Consider the following 14,560-nt stretch of genomic DNA (forward strand, 5'->3'; position numbering starts at 1 on the left):
CGTCGTGATTATGGTCTTTATTCTCTGGACGATTGAAGGAGAAAAAATAATTATTATCAAAGAGAAACACATTAGCAAAAAAAAAGTAGTACAAAAACAAAGTAATCCCATACCATAGTAAGAGAATAAACAATGCTTAGACATATATGATGATGGATCACATTCTTCAACTCTCTTTCTTTTCTTTCTCTTCATCACTTTATTCTTTTGAGTTCCCTCAGATTTAGGTACTGACTTGACAGCAAAACCATCTACTGCATACTTCAAAAGATCAAGCTGTTTTTTATGATCATATGCCGCAAGCTCTTTTTCATATTTCTGTGCTTGATAGTTAAGTTTCCTAAGTTGTAACTCTATCCATTTACAGCGCCACATTATAGGACAGATGAATTTCCTCCAATGAGCAGTCACTTTTTTCTTTCTGAATAGTTAACAGTGTAAATGTTAAAACCAACAACCGGATGAAATTCTAATCGAAAACACATGGCAGCCAACACAAGGTAATTTGGGAATACAAACACGGCTTTTATGATGTATCACAACTTCAATCATGAAAACTTAGGAAGCACAAACACAGACACATAAAAACCACTAATGTTCGAAATGTAGGACACCGACACATATATGTTACATAAGAATTTGATTAACTAATACTATAGTAAAAGCATTGTTTATAAAAGATCAAAAAGAGGTGCTATTTAATGATTCACATAGTCAAAGTTCGAAGCAAATTCAACCAATCAAAATCACATAAATAGGCAAAAAAGAATAATATCCACAAGTTATAAACTAAAACAAAATCATAAAAAAACAGACACAATACATCATAAAAAAAAAAGTGTCCTATCCACCAGAATGATGTGTTTGGCGTGCGTTGTACATGTATCGGTGTCTAAAACGTGTTGGATATGGGACACCCCTAAAACTAAGGGTGTCCATGCTTCATAGAAAAACAGGTATAATAAAAAGTTATAAACTACTGGAACAAAATCATAAAAATTAAGCACCATTCATCTTACAAAAGCTGTCCCTTTTCATCAGAACAATGTCCTGACCGTGTTGGGGCGAATATACAGTACTTTTTAGTTGGACACCTGAATGAGGTGTCGTACAGGTGTCAAAGTCCAAAACATATCAGACACATGACACGCCTAAAACTAAGAGTGACCGTGCTACATAGCAAACAAAAATAACTCATAACCACAAGTCCACAACACGAATCACATTCCTTCAATATGTGGTTAGTTCTTTTTCAATTTTAGATTTTCAAATTTGCTTTCTTCCTTCTTCCTACAGGAAAAAAAAAGGACAATGAATTGAAACGGAGTCTGAAACATACCTCAATCGACGTAGCTCATTCCACTCCTCACTAACCGGCGATTGAACCTCATCAGAATCACTAAATGCAGAATCAGAACCAGTATCTAAACCAGATCCTGTATCACCAAAAGAACTCGAGCTCGAACTCTCTGTTTCATCGAGATCAACATAATTATCTTCCACACTTTTTAAACCAGAATTCCCAATTATATTAACTTCCACATCCTCCTCATCTCTCCAACACACTGGATTTTGTTCAATTCCTTTGTTTTCAGTTTCAGCCTTCAGATCCAAATTTTGTTCTTTTGGTTCTGAAATTGAAACATGGAATTCAACATTTGTTACATTATTAATATTATTATTGTTCTTATCTTTTTCTAGGGCACCAACTTCTTTTTCTTCAGATTTTCCGTGTTCCAATTCTGTGTCAATTTTTTGAACCATTATCTGTTCAGAAACCAGGGAAACAACAAAATCATGATCAAAATTGGAAGAAATTGATATGAACACAAACCCATTTGAAGAAATCAAATGCTACCAATTCTAAAGTCATCAAAATCAAAACTTTCACGGAAAAAAAATTATAAAAAAAAAATAATAAATTGTTTATGGAACAAGATTAAAATACAGACAAGACAAGAACGTTAATCTATACGAGGTTCTTACAACACTAACAGAATTCAAATTCACATGAAACTATGAAGAAAAGGAAAAGCAAAACAGAGAGAGAGAGAGAGAGAAAACACTTACCAGTGAAAACTTGCGTATCACTACTCTGTGTGGGACAGTAAAATAAAATCTCTAATCTCTCTATTGAGATATATATATCTTTAATAAAAAATAAATAAAAAATAATGTATATAAACACGACAATAAGGAAGTATATTTTTAACATTCTTTATTTGATTTAATTTTGAGTCAAAGAAATATTAATTTTATTTTTTATTTTTTGGGATTAGATTATTTTATTTTAATTCTCTGACCTTTGAATTTTATTATTTTAAAAAATATAAATTAATATTTATATGAATTTAATATATATATATATTATTAATTTAAAGAATTTTTATACTAACAAATAATTACAGTCGTATTATGTTAAAAAATATTTCACTTTATGATAATCACTTATAAAATAATGAACATAAATGATTATAATGTGTTGATAATATAAAATATTTTATAATATAAATTCACACAATTTAATTTATGATTTATTTTTAATTTTTTGAATAATAATTTTATTATTTTTTAAATATTTTTTATTTTAATGTTTGATGAGGTAGATAAATATAAATTCACTTAATCCCAAAAAAGACAAAAAATGCTAAATAAAAACAAAATAGTTTACTTGATTCTTAAAAATTGTACCAAATATTGGTACGTTGACTATGTTCCTCTAAATAGAAGATTATCGTATTACTCTTAATAAAAGAGTTATCATATAATTATAAACTTTTATTTTTTTATTTAACAAAAAAAAATTATTAATTTAATAAATAAAAAATAATAAAATATAAAAAAAACAAAATTATATTAATAAAATAATATTAATAAAATCAAATAAAATATATTAAATTAAAAAAAAAATACATCACCACCATCATAAATCTGCAAAAATACTGACTTTACGTTCTGTCAGTGTTACAAATAACAATTCACTGTCATCAGACGCGGTATTTTCTATAATTTCTTTAGAATTCAGTGTCTAATTCCTTGAGTCAGTTTATGCTAATTTTTATTCCATGTATAATCTCGAGACTAAAAATTATATGGAGCGTAGTGGTTCTAATTCACATTCAACTTACGATAAAAATAATGATCAAAATGAGAATCAATGATAACAACATTAACTCGTTCAAAGAGTTAGACAAATTTGACGACAATCTAGAGGTGAAATTGGAGGACATTTAAGTAGACATCATTAATTTAAATTTCATGTATTTTTTTTTTCAATTATTTTGTTTAATTTTATTAATATAATTTACTTTTTTTATTATTGTTATTTTTTTATTTATTATAATCGGAGAAAAAATAGGAGGGAGTTTAATATAATAGAATTAAGTTGCTAAATTATTTCTAAAATAGGAAAGAATTGTTAACATAATTGAATTATTGTATTAACTTTGATGTATTTTTTTTTATTAAATATATTGTGTTTGATTTAAATAGTATAATTTTATTTTTTTAAATATTTTTATTATTTTTATTTATTAAATTAATAATTATTCTTTTATTAAAATAAAAAAAATTATAAATTATCGCATCAACTTCAATAAAAAAGAAGATATATATAAATAAATAAATAAATAAATAAAAAACATATTACTTATCATAAACGTTTGCAAAAATGGATTGGTGGCATGTTAGCTCATATTATTTGTATGCTATTCATTAGCACAGAATCCCAATAAATTTAAAGTTTTATTCCTTATGTAATGATTGTTGGATTAAGTTGAATATTAGTGAATTAATTTTATTTGTTTTTTAACAACTCAACTAGCCTAAAAATTTAATGCATTTTTTTAATATTGATGGGTCAATCTTTTGACTCACTGATATATGGAGCAGTGGCAGAACTTAAAAACAATTATGGGAGAACCAAAATAAAATAAAAAATGCATGAAAAATACATTGTTTTTTCGCAAAGAAAAATACAGTTCAAATTTTTTATTTGTATTTTGAGACTTTAATTTATATGTTGCTCGAAAATGTAAATAAGTAACAAAAATATCACCTAAGCATAGAACTTGTGACATAATTATTTTTCAAAATATTAGTTAGTTGTTACGGCAAAATGTAAATCCTTCACATATATATTATATAGTATTATATATCTCTTCGATCTCGAATATAAACAATAAAAAAGTCATATTTTAATGTCTTAAATATAAGTAAATTTTGACTAACTTTACCATATTTGGTATAATAGTTCACACAATACATCTTAATTAATGTAGATTTTATTTTCCCATAACTCATTTGATTTTCATGAACAAGTTATCATGAAGAACAACTTAGAGAATGTAATGAATCCAACTACTTTTCTTAAAGAGTGTGAAATATTACCATAGAGTATATATTAAATGTTGGGATTTAGAATGGATTGCTAGTCTACATGATGCTTCGTCACTATTTTAGATGAATTGATGGGCAGACATACTACTCTACTTTGAGTAATTAAGCGTGACTTTTAGATTCTTGTAAATACACATCATTTTTTTTTTTTATTGTTAGTATTTAATAATCACTTAATCTGATCTTGGATCTAACGGAATGGGAAAAAAAATCTAATAATGTGATGAATCAGATCTGAATTTCTACTAAGAGAAGCATCTACATTTAGTGTTTAACGCACTACGAATAGAATATAGAGGAAATGATAATGAAATTTATACACAACTACAATGTATTGAGTTCTAACATAAGATATAATATTCAAGTTAACAATATCGGTATTTTATAAGTTGAGTAAGATATCACAAATAAGAAATCCATATTCTAAATTAGCACTTATCAATTTACTCCTCAATAATAATACCTATATAATACACGTTTATTGGGTTTGGCTCCAACATTTAGATGATCTTATATATCTTACTCCTTTGGTGATGCAATCAATCACATATTTAAAAAATTTATCAAAAATAATATTATTTTTAATTTTCAATGTAATATTAATAGTTAAATTTTTTAATTTTATCTTCTAATTAATATTACATGCATAATTTTTATCTATGATAATAGTATTCAATAAATACATCAATACTTACTAAGGTTAATTTGATAAAATTAATATTTTTTTTTCCTTCATTTATACATTTTTTTAATATATATAAAATAATAAAATACGACTAATGTTTAATGATGATACACTATCGGTTTAAATATTTTACACCGACAACAAATATAATGCATTGATTAAAAAATTATTAAATAATAAAAATTATAATTATAATTATACAGTAGATTCAATTACCATTCACTTTCAATTTAAAATTAATTTAATAACGATAGTAGCTATGTCAAGAAACCTAATAAATTTTATTATATTTTATAATATTATTTATTTATCTTTTCTTTATAAAAACAATACAATAAACTAGCAATTTAAGTTTTAATTTAATTCACAAAATTTAATATTGTTAATTCTAAATTCGATTATGAAATATTGTATTTGTGTGAGTTATTTATCAGTTTTTTTTGAGACAAAAATAAAATAATAGAATAAAATATTAATCCACTTGTTGAAATTATATAGTGTTGTCACTTTGATTCTCAACTTAATTCAAAATTCAAATTAATTATCAAATTATCTAGATGTATATCAATTTAGTCCTAATTATATAACTGTTGAAAAAATTTATTATAATATATTAAAATTTTCAAAAACTATTTTAATGGATTAGAAGATTAATTTAGGTTTTGGGCTAAATAGCTTATTAAAATGGTGTTTTATTTCTTGTCTTCATTTCAATCAATTCCATCACTCACTCAATCTGTGAAATGGGTAACCAAAGAGGAGTTCTGATTATCGTTCTCTTCTTCCTCGCATTCATCGCAGTCTCTCAATCCGTTCCATTCATCGTCTTACATGGTTTCTTTTTCCTCCTTAAGTTTCATTTTAATCAAATTATGTATTAAATTTGTTTCTTTTATTACTTGCTCAGTTACTGTTTGATAAAATGTCTTCAACTCTAAGATTTCTTTAATTTAATTAAAATAATAATAATTTATGTAATTTTTTTTGTAGTTAATCGTTGCTTGTTTATGTTGCAATATTTTCTAATTAGTTTCTTGCTTCAATTTTTATATATTGGATCAGCGATTGTTGCTTTTGTTCAACTCAATGTTTAGTTTAGTTTAGTTTAGTTTTTTTCTTCCTCATTCGTTGTTGGTTGATATAAGTTCTTATATGGGTTGACATGATCCAAGGTTTTAAATCACTGCCACGTTAGTTAAGTGGTTGGATTCAAGTGGATAATGAGTTTCAGTTAAGGACGATCGGGAGTACCCGAGTTCGAACCTTGGCTGCAACAATTATTGGCTAGGTTTTACGATTTTGTCAATATTCAGATTTGAATGCATGTTTTAGCAAGAACACTTGATAGATGCAAAAGTTTTGGATGGTCAGCAATAAGATACTGATTTTGTGTTTGGACTTTTTGTCAGGTATTGGAGATCAATGCAAGAATGGAGGAATGAAAGAGTTTGTGGAGCTTTTAAGTGATTGGTCTGGTTCTCAAGGATACTGCTTGTATGCCATCATTAAATTTGTTATATTTATGCAGCTGTTATCACTTTTTGTTCTTTCATAACTTCAATAATAGATACAAATTTCTTTTAACCCTGAAAATTTACATTATGGATGTAGCAAATCTTTATTTAGTTATTTGTACTTGGTGTATCTGTAGAGAAATTGGAAATGGAATGTGGACTTCTTGGACCAAGCCCCTTATTAAACAGGTGACTCTTGAAAAATGTGTTGATTTTATTGAAGTTTGGTGTTTGACAGTTTAGTAACTGTTTATTTACTCTATATCCTTGCAGACGGCTATTGCGTGTGAGAAGGTGGTGAAGTTGTTTGGTAATTTTCTGTCCTAGTAGTTAATCGTAATTTGTTTCTAAATAAGTCTTTGTTCCTATCTATAGGTAAAGAAAATGAGTGATCTAACTCACGGTTACAACATTGTTGGACTTTCTCAGGTAACTCTATACTATGCAACAGTGTTTTTTGTTTTGCTTTTGTTTTTGGTTTTTGCAATCAATGTTGTGAGACTGTGTTGATTTGCCCTTTGACGTTTTTTGGAATTAGTTTGTCTGAAAATTTTGTAAGGAACAATATCTTTTAAGATTCTTTTCATCTATTTAGCTTGTATATGTTTGGAGAACATTTGAAGTCTGCAGTTGCAGTCACTTAATATTTACGGATTAAATGCACAAATCTTTATATGTATATATATGTTTCTATATATACTATAAATATTTGTTTCTATATATAGCATAAACATTATAAATACTAGTTCAAATGAATGGTAGTGATGTAAAAGAAGGTGAAACATGAAATCCTGTTGCAATCTAATGGGAAAAGTTAAACCTACACTAACCTCTTCTGATTAGACCGCTAACTAATGTCTCGGACCTTTGACTAGATCAGTTCACCCTATTGTGTTATAGAGGCATCCAAACCAAAAAATTATGGCAGTTTTTTCCCCGGCTTGTTCGACCTTCATGTTCTAGTATAGTATTACTCATCTTAAGGGTTTGACTATTCATGCATTTGAATAAAAAAAATCGTATTTTAACAGCATATTTGTTATTTTGGTTACCAGGGCAACATGATTGGTAGAGGGATTATTGAATTTTGCGATGGCGGACCTCCGGTAAGAACTTATTTGTTTCCTATAAATTAGATTTACGAGTCTAGTTTAATAATATAAAAAAGGATTGACATTTTTTCTTTTGTAACATATCATTCACATCATATTAGTACTATTTTATTAATCTGGGTATTGCTTTTCCTTCCTCTAAACCTAAAGGGCCAAAACTCAATAACTTTGATAATTGTTTTTATAACACTATTCTTTTCTTTAAGTTTTCTTAGCTCTTCTTAGTAGTTATTCTATTTCCACCAATATTTTGTGTACTGTATTTCACTTTTATTCTGTCTGTAATTCAGGTTAAGAATTTTATATCCCTGGGTGGTCCACATGCCGGCACCGCTTCTATTCCATTATGCGGGGTATGTGAACTTTCAACTACTGTGTTCAGAAAGTCTCAGTCATTCTTCTATATGATTCAGAAAAAAACCATTTAAAATTTTAATAATTAAGCTGTTAAATATCTGTAATTATGTTTAAGTTATCTAAATGTGGTCTAACATAAGTTTTTTCTCTTCCTTTTTTTTCCAGTCTGAGTTGGTATGCACCCTTATTGACAGTGTAATACAATTAGGAATCTACAGCAGCCTAGTTCAGGTTTCTACTTCACCTTTTTACTCTTTTAATTTTATTGAGATGATAGCTATGTAGTTCTTACTTACTTTCATTTTGAAAATATTTTGCTTGTAAAATCCATTTCTAAAACATATGGTATACTTCCCTAACTTTTATCCAATGTGTTGGTGCAGAACTCTCTGGCTCCCACTGGCTATGTTAAAATGCCAATAGTAAGTATGATTATGCTTTTCTCAAGTAACTCTGTTTTGGATGATATTTTCGTCGATATTTCTTTCAATCTTCAAAAATCTCAGCCGTGCATATAAGGAGATGTTGGTGGTGCAATTCTTCATACTGTATCATATTTCACAATGCAGTCTTGACCTTCCTTGTGTCAATTGCATTCATTTTACTGAAGAAGTATCATTCAATATAAGTTGCCTTTTGCTTGTTTGATTGCATCTGACACATTAGCAAACTATTATGGTATACTATCTTTGATCAATGACATTTTTAGATTGAATAGACTTATTTGAGTTTATCTACTAATATAAACACTTGTGAGATTGTCTGGAAAAGCTTATGGAAACATCATATAACATGTTCATAAGTTCTTTTGAGCTTATTTCTATAAGCTCTGTAGGATAACTTGCGAAAACAGCTTAGAGTTTATATGAAAACAATTTAACTTTATTTATCTTATTATAAAAATAGCTTATCCATAAGCACTTGTGCTAAAAGCACTAAATTAAGTGGCCATATGTCCAAATAAGTTTCCCATGATGGACACGACTTACACATTAGATGAAAGGAAAAATAATCTGTTTATTTTTTCAGGATATTGATGGCTACCTTAAGGGGTGTAGGTTCCTTCCAAAGCTTAACAACGAAATAATCAATAAGAGGAACTCCACTTACAGCCAAAGATTTTCTAGTTTAGAAAATTTGATCCTTATTATGGTGCGTTAAAAGAACTATGTATAGTAATGTCTTCTTGTGTCTCTTGTTAATTGAACTTTCCAATTTACAAATATTATGTCAATATGGCTTATCTATCTTTCTTTGTTTGTCTGCATGAAAACTAGTTTGACCAGGATACGATTTTAATACCGAAAGAAACAGCATGGTTTGGTTTTTATCCAGATGGAGCATTACATCCTGTGTTACCAGTACAACAGGTAATGTAAACATTTCATATCTACAGTTTATTTTTGCATTGTTGCTTACCCAACATCTTCTGTTTTGAGCCGGGTTATACGGTTGACCACTTACCACTTGATAGGAGGTTTACGGTGGACCAATATTTAAAAATTACCTAATCTCTACTCTAATGACAACCAACGACGTCCCTCGGAAGTAGAAGTTCACGGTCCTAGTTGTTTTTATGGCTCAAACAGTGATCTGATCGGTGTCTATATTCGTTTTCGTTGTTTTTGTCGAGCTAAGATTGACCAAGTCACTGTCTCAGCCGTGATGACGGGGAAGGTCGCAAACTATTACTTTCGAATTGTGACGTCTGTCTTTGTTGAAATGTCGAACGATTTTCAAGTACCGGTCCATGGCGGACCATGCATAGAATTTGCCTTATTTTAATGGTGCCGTGTTTAAATTCTCTCTCCTCTTATCGTCATGAGGCTGACATTCCCCTCTTGAAAATATGATTTGTTTCAGAAGTAGGTCTCTATTTAATCTTTTTTGCTTTATCTTAAATTTTTGCATTTAACAAAAATGGTAGGGATGAAAAATATTTTATTGTTGTTCAATGTAGGTGTTTAAAATTAAAAATAAAATAGAACATGTTAACATTGTATTTTTTAGTAATTCACAACATATTTAAGCTATTTATATCATTTTTCATAATTGAATATTTGATGTCCAAGCAAGCTTTGTTTTCTGCAGACTAAGCTCTATACTGAAGATTGGATTGGCTTACGTGCATTAGATGAAGCTGGGAAAGTTAAATTCTTTAATGTGTCAGGAGATCATTTGGATATCTCTGACAGCGACATGAAAATTCATATAGTCCCATATTTGAAGGACCAAATGAAAGAAACTTGATTCCAATCTTGGAAAACCATGTTTCTTGCATTGGCATTGATAATTGATTATTGTATACTAATTTAGAATTCACTTTCTTGAAATTTGCTTAATTTATTAGTTTATCCTCCCCTATAAAAGGTCTTGTCTACTTAGAAAGAACCTTGCGTGAGATGTCCAGATAAGTTTTGTATCTGTGATTAGATTTTTTTTTTTACATGGAAATGAATTTCATTAAATTATGTCAAGTATCAAATCAAAAGCCATTAGCAATACATTTTAGAGTTTCTTCAATCCAGATATATTCAAGATTAGAGATTGCATACTTAGCTAGATAATGCGCTGCTTGATTTGGTACGAGCCTAACATGCACAAAGCTTACATTACAAAAAACAAAAATGTAGGAGAGACTTTCACACTCATCAACATTCGAATAATAAAGTATAAAAATTTACAAAAATACCATTTATTTGGGAGGGAAATGTTTCATGGACTTAACAATTTTTAATAATAATAATAAAGATTCATTTTTTTTTATTAAATATTTCAACTATTACTTGGTAAATAAAATTTTAGTATGTGTATAAATTAAATTATTAATTTAAATTTTATCAATATTTACTTTAAAAAAAAAAAACAATATGGGATGATTTGTATTAAATTTTAAATCCGATAATATATGATATCATTATTTATCCTTAAGTTTTAGTTCAATTGACAAATGCCGATATTGTTAAGTCGAACGTTTTATTCTTAATTACGTACCATCTTTCTTTAAGAAAAAAAATGATATCATTTTATCATTTATTCGAAAATGGCATGAAAAAAAATATTAAGTGTTGTAAGAAATATCTTGCTGTTGTTTGAGTAGGTTCATTTAATATCCATGTAATATGATGTAAAGTTTGTATTGAGTAATATCATCAGCACCAGTGGTCTAGTGGTAGAATAGTACCCTGCCACGGTACAGACCCGGGTTCGATTCCCGGCTGGTGCATTTGTTGAGAGCTATGACGAATTTCTGCATAACTGTGAATGATGGGTTATTCACTATAACTACTAATAGTAGAAAAATATGTGCAACGGAGCTCTTCTTATATTTTATTTGAATTTTTCCTCAACAAAGGATACCTTTTATTTGTCGTATAAATCAATTCACAACTACATGAATTTTTTTCTAAAGTATGTTTACAATATTATAAAATGGTCATCTACAAAAAATTAGTTCGAAATTCAATTTCTACTCAGTATTTTTGTTATTTCAATTTTAGGTTTATGACATTTAAAAAATTCATATTTAATTCACATACAATTAAAAAAATTTAAATTTTTGTTAATTTTTTTTATAATATTCTAAATATACTTGTAAAAATTTATTCAAAAACTTAAAAGTCGAAGAAAAAGTAAAAACATTTTGTTCCATTTAATAATATTCCTTTTGAAAATTAACAATTCTTTTAAAATGTTAAATATAGTCAAAGATGGTTATAGATAGTTACAAGTTGATACACTTAAATTTGATTATAAGTCGGTTAATATTAATTGCAAGTTAATTAAGATTTACTAGTTTAGTTATCGAGATAAATATAGTGTTTTATATTCTCATTGTAATAAACTTCTCTTTATTTTTATTTAATGTGTTTTTTCTAATAAATCATTTTCCAATCACACAAAGTGCGCAGTTTGACTTGGTATGTAACAAAACCATATTTGCATTGCTTTCGGAGAATTGATATTTGAGAACAATTTCTCTATCAAATGATATCAAACTTCTTCAATATTCCTCCAAACACTTTATTTTGGAATACTTTCCTTTCTAAATTGGTAAGAAATTGATGTTACATATGTTTCTTCAAACTATTTTGATTTTCTCAATTTATAAATGTTGAATGCTAACAAAAATTATATATATATGTTTCTTTCAAGCTAAATATATTTTCTAATTTGTATTAATGTTGATTTTGTTGATCTATAGTTACCATGGATCCCTTTAGAGGTCAGGGTGGCATTCAAATGCTTCTAACTGCTGAACAAGAAGCCCAACACATTGTTACTAATGCAAGAAACTGTAAGTTTCAATGTTTTTTTTATCATACACGAAATATAAACAAAAAAAGTACATGTATCTGAATCAAAAATTTGATCCGGACACAATTGTCATGATTTTTATTAATATAATGAATGAAAATTTCTTAGTAAGGACTCAAAGATTGAAGCAAGCTAAAGAAGAGGCTGAGAAGGAGGCAGCTCAATATAGAATTCACATGGAAGATGAATACCAAAAGTCACTTTCAGAGGTATATACACACACGTTTACATATGAATTTGATTTGTATTTTCTGTCAATATAAAACATTTTTACACATATATATAATATAATGATGACTTTATTTTGTTACGACAATTCTTAAAATATTTCTACAAATAATCTATAGTATGAAATATAATTGAATGTATGCATAAAATAATTATATATTTATTATCAAGACATAACAATTAATCTTCTTTTATTCGATAATCGTAATTTTACAAATTGGACCACATTCTATAATACATAAAAATTGATCTCTTTATATGTATACACATTTACACATATAATGTATTTGTGTATGTAAAATGATATCTAAGTGACCATAAAGAAATTTATTTCTTTTTCTTTAGACCACTGGGAGCTCAGGATCAAATGTAAAAAGGCTTGATCAAGAGACAGATGCTAAGATTAGAAACTTAAAGAAATCAGGTTCAAAGGTCTCAACAGAAGTTGTTGACATGCTACTCAAATATGTTACAAATATTAAAACATAATGGCTTATAAGGTTAGTATGCTAATTCCTCTTTCAAATTATTTTTGTAATCAGCCCTAAATGAAACCTTTTCTAGTTTTGACAAAAATTTAAATGTGGAAACTATAGTTTATGAAGATGGAGAAAATATCAACCGACTTTAACCTTTTTCTTGTCTAATTATTAAGAGTATAGCAACCATTTTCATAAAGTGTTGTAACACTTACTCATTTCAAGTGGATATATGTTGTGAAACATTATCAAAATTAAATAAAAAAATGTTTTTCTTAAAAAATAAGATAATTGACAATATTCTATTTGATATAAGGATTTCAATTAACATCCTACAAAAATTTGAGTTTGAATGTTGTTGTCAAAAATTTCCTTTGTGGATAATGTGTTATCTTTATACGTGTTTTTTGTATCACAGATTTTCCTAGTCTAGCGAAGTCTTGAGACTCAACTCACCTAAACTTTTTATTTGTAACGGTGAAACTAAAATTTTCATTTGTCATATATTTGTAAAAGTTGTAACTTATCTATCATTTTTTGGTGGGAAATATACAACTAGTCAACTATTAAGTTCCAATGTTAGTTGTTCTTGTTCTATAAATAGTTTATTTCTTACAATTCAATTAGTCTTTGTTTTTTTTACAGTAATTCATTTAGTCTTTGTTAGTTACTATATTTAATTACATATTTATTGTTTTTGTTTTCTTAGGATTCAGTAATTGATGATTATGCAATATAAGAAGTCATCACCTACAATAAAACAAGCAAAACTAAGAAGATTCATTTGAGTTCACTATGGGTTGCCATTGCATGAAGACTATAGCTACAAACTCCTGCCTCAAACAACCATCACTTGTCTTGTCACAAAGTGAACGAAAGTGTTGTTTTTCTCTCCTAGTTACTATATAGTACATATTTAGTAATATATTTTATATTATTAATAATATTTAAGGGAGCATGTTTTTCTTTTCATGAATTTATGTGTAATAACTCCAATCATCATGTAAGGTAAGAGACTCAAGTTCTCAAAATATTTTACCATTAGTGAAGACAAGTCGTCTAAATTGTTACATAAAAATCACATGACTCGTCATAATTTTAGACTTCAAATCTTAACCTCAAATTTTATACAACAACTAAGATCACAATAAAAAAAATGTTAGATAAAGAAAAGTTGCAACCAACCTCAAGTAATAAATAAATTGTCAATAAAAATCTTTAGGCGAATAAAATTGAACCATGATTTGACTCTTTTTCTTAAAGCATGTTTTAGATGTGGAAACCATTCGAAAATTATCTCAAATGGATACACATCCCACCACCAAACCTTGATTTACTTGGATTGAATAGAGCACTACCATCCACATTAAAAGCCACAAAAAGAGACAAAATTTGCACCAAAAATCACATTAATGTAGTAACAAAGAGCAACTACATGCAGCCAATTTGTGTAGAAGAGGATAGATTCAT

General features: G+C 27.7%; 3 protein-coding genes and 1 non-coding gene across 4 annotated transcripts in view; 3 read left to right on the forward strand and 1 right to left on the reverse strand.

Annotated features, from left to right (window-relative positions):
• The window catches only part of LOC101494951 (uncharacterized), a 4,158-nt gene extending 1,988 nt beyond the window's left edge, over positions 1–2,170 (reverse strand). Inside the window, exons 1-4 of the mRNA XM_073366732.1 lie at positions 2,071–2,170; positions 1,340–1,767; positions 114–421; positions 1–24 (exon numbers count right to left, since the gene is read on the reverse strand). Coding sequence (XP_073222833.1) covers positions 1–24; positions 114–421; positions 1,340–1,764 — 757 coding nt within the window. The 5' untranslated portion in view covers positions 1,765–1,767; positions 2,071–2,170. The remainder of the gene's footprint in view (positions 25–113; positions 422–1,339; positions 1,768–2,070) is intronic.
• Positions 2,171–5,759: 3,589 nt separating this feature from the next.
• On the forward strand, positions 5,760–10,589 carry LOC101508713 (uncharacterized). The gene is made up of 12 exons (XM_012712555.3): positions 5,760–5,917; positions 6,493–6,577; positions 6,735–6,786; positions 6,871–6,891; positions 6,973–7,026; positions 7,653–7,703; positions 8,000–8,062; positions 8,232–8,297; positions 8,450–8,488; positions 9,096–9,218; positions 9,344–9,436; positions 10,158–10,589. The coding sequence occupies exons 1-12, from the start codon at positions 5,827–5,829 to the stop codon at positions 10,314–10,316; spliced, it is 897 nt and encodes a 298-aa protein (XP_012568009.1). The 5' UTR covers positions 5,760–5,826; the 3' UTR covers positions 10,317–10,589.
• Positions 10,590–11,221: 632 nt separating this feature from the next.
• Positions 11,222–11,292, forward strand: TRNAG-GCC (transfer RNA glycine (anticodon GCC)). Its single transcript has one exon. It is a non-coding gene; the product is annotated as a tRNA-Gly (tRNA).
• Positions 11,293–11,994: 702 nt separating this feature from the next.
• LOC101494322 (V-type proton ATPase subunit G 1-like) lies at positions 11,995–14,097 on the forward strand. The gene is made up of 5 exons (XM_004489039.4): positions 11,995–12,119; positions 12,271–12,363; positions 12,492–12,592; positions 12,957–13,111; positions 13,800–14,097. The coding sequence occupies exons 2-4, from the start codon at positions 12,276–12,278 to the stop codon at positions 13,098–13,100; spliced, it is 333 nt and encodes a 110-aa protein (XP_004489096.1). The 5' UTR covers positions 11,995–12,119; positions 12,271–12,275; the 3' UTR covers positions 13,101–13,111; positions 13,800–14,097.
• The last annotated feature ends 463 nt before the right edge of the window (positions 14,098–14,560 follow it).

This window comes from Cicer arietinum, chromosome 3 (assembly GCF_000331145.2).
Source record: "Cicer arietinum cultivar CDC Frontier isolate Library 1 chromosome 3, Cicar.CDCFrontier_v2.0, whole genome shotgun sequence".
Classification (NCBI taxonomy): domain Eukaryota; kingdom Viridiplantae; phylum Streptophyta; class Magnoliopsida; order Fabales; family Fabaceae; genus Cicer; species Cicer arietinum.

What these genes read in the sequence shown, in the direction of transcription:
- LOC101508713 (XM_012712555.3), top strand. Translation starts at nt 5,827, where the DNA reads ATGGGTAACCAAAGAGGAGTTCTGATTATCGTTCTCTTCTTCCTCGCA. An exon ending in GGTTCTCAAGGATACTGCTT is followed by an intron (nt 6,578 to 6,734) that starts GTATGCCATCAT and finishes GTGTATCTGTAG; the next exon opens with AGAAATTGGAAATGGAATGT. An exon ending in TCTACAGCAGCCTAGTTCAG is followed by an intron (nt 8,298 to 8,449) that starts GTTTCTACTTCA and finishes GTGTTGGTGCAG; the next exon opens with AACTCTCTGGCTCCCACTGG.
- LOC101494322 (XM_004489039.4), top strand. Translation starts at nt 12,276, where the DNA reads ATGGATCCCTTTAGAGGTCAGGGTGGCATTCAAATGCTTCTAACTGCT. An exon ending in TGTTACTAATGCAAGAAACT is followed by an intron (nt 12,364 to 12,491) that starts GTAAGTTTCAAT and finishes AAAATTTCTTAG; the next exon opens with TAAGGACTCAAAGATTGAAG. An exon ending in ACCAAAAGTCACTTTCAGAG is followed by an intron (nt 12,593 to 12,956) that starts GTATATACACAC and finishes CTTTTTCTTTAG; the next exon opens with ACCACTGGGAGCTCAGGATC.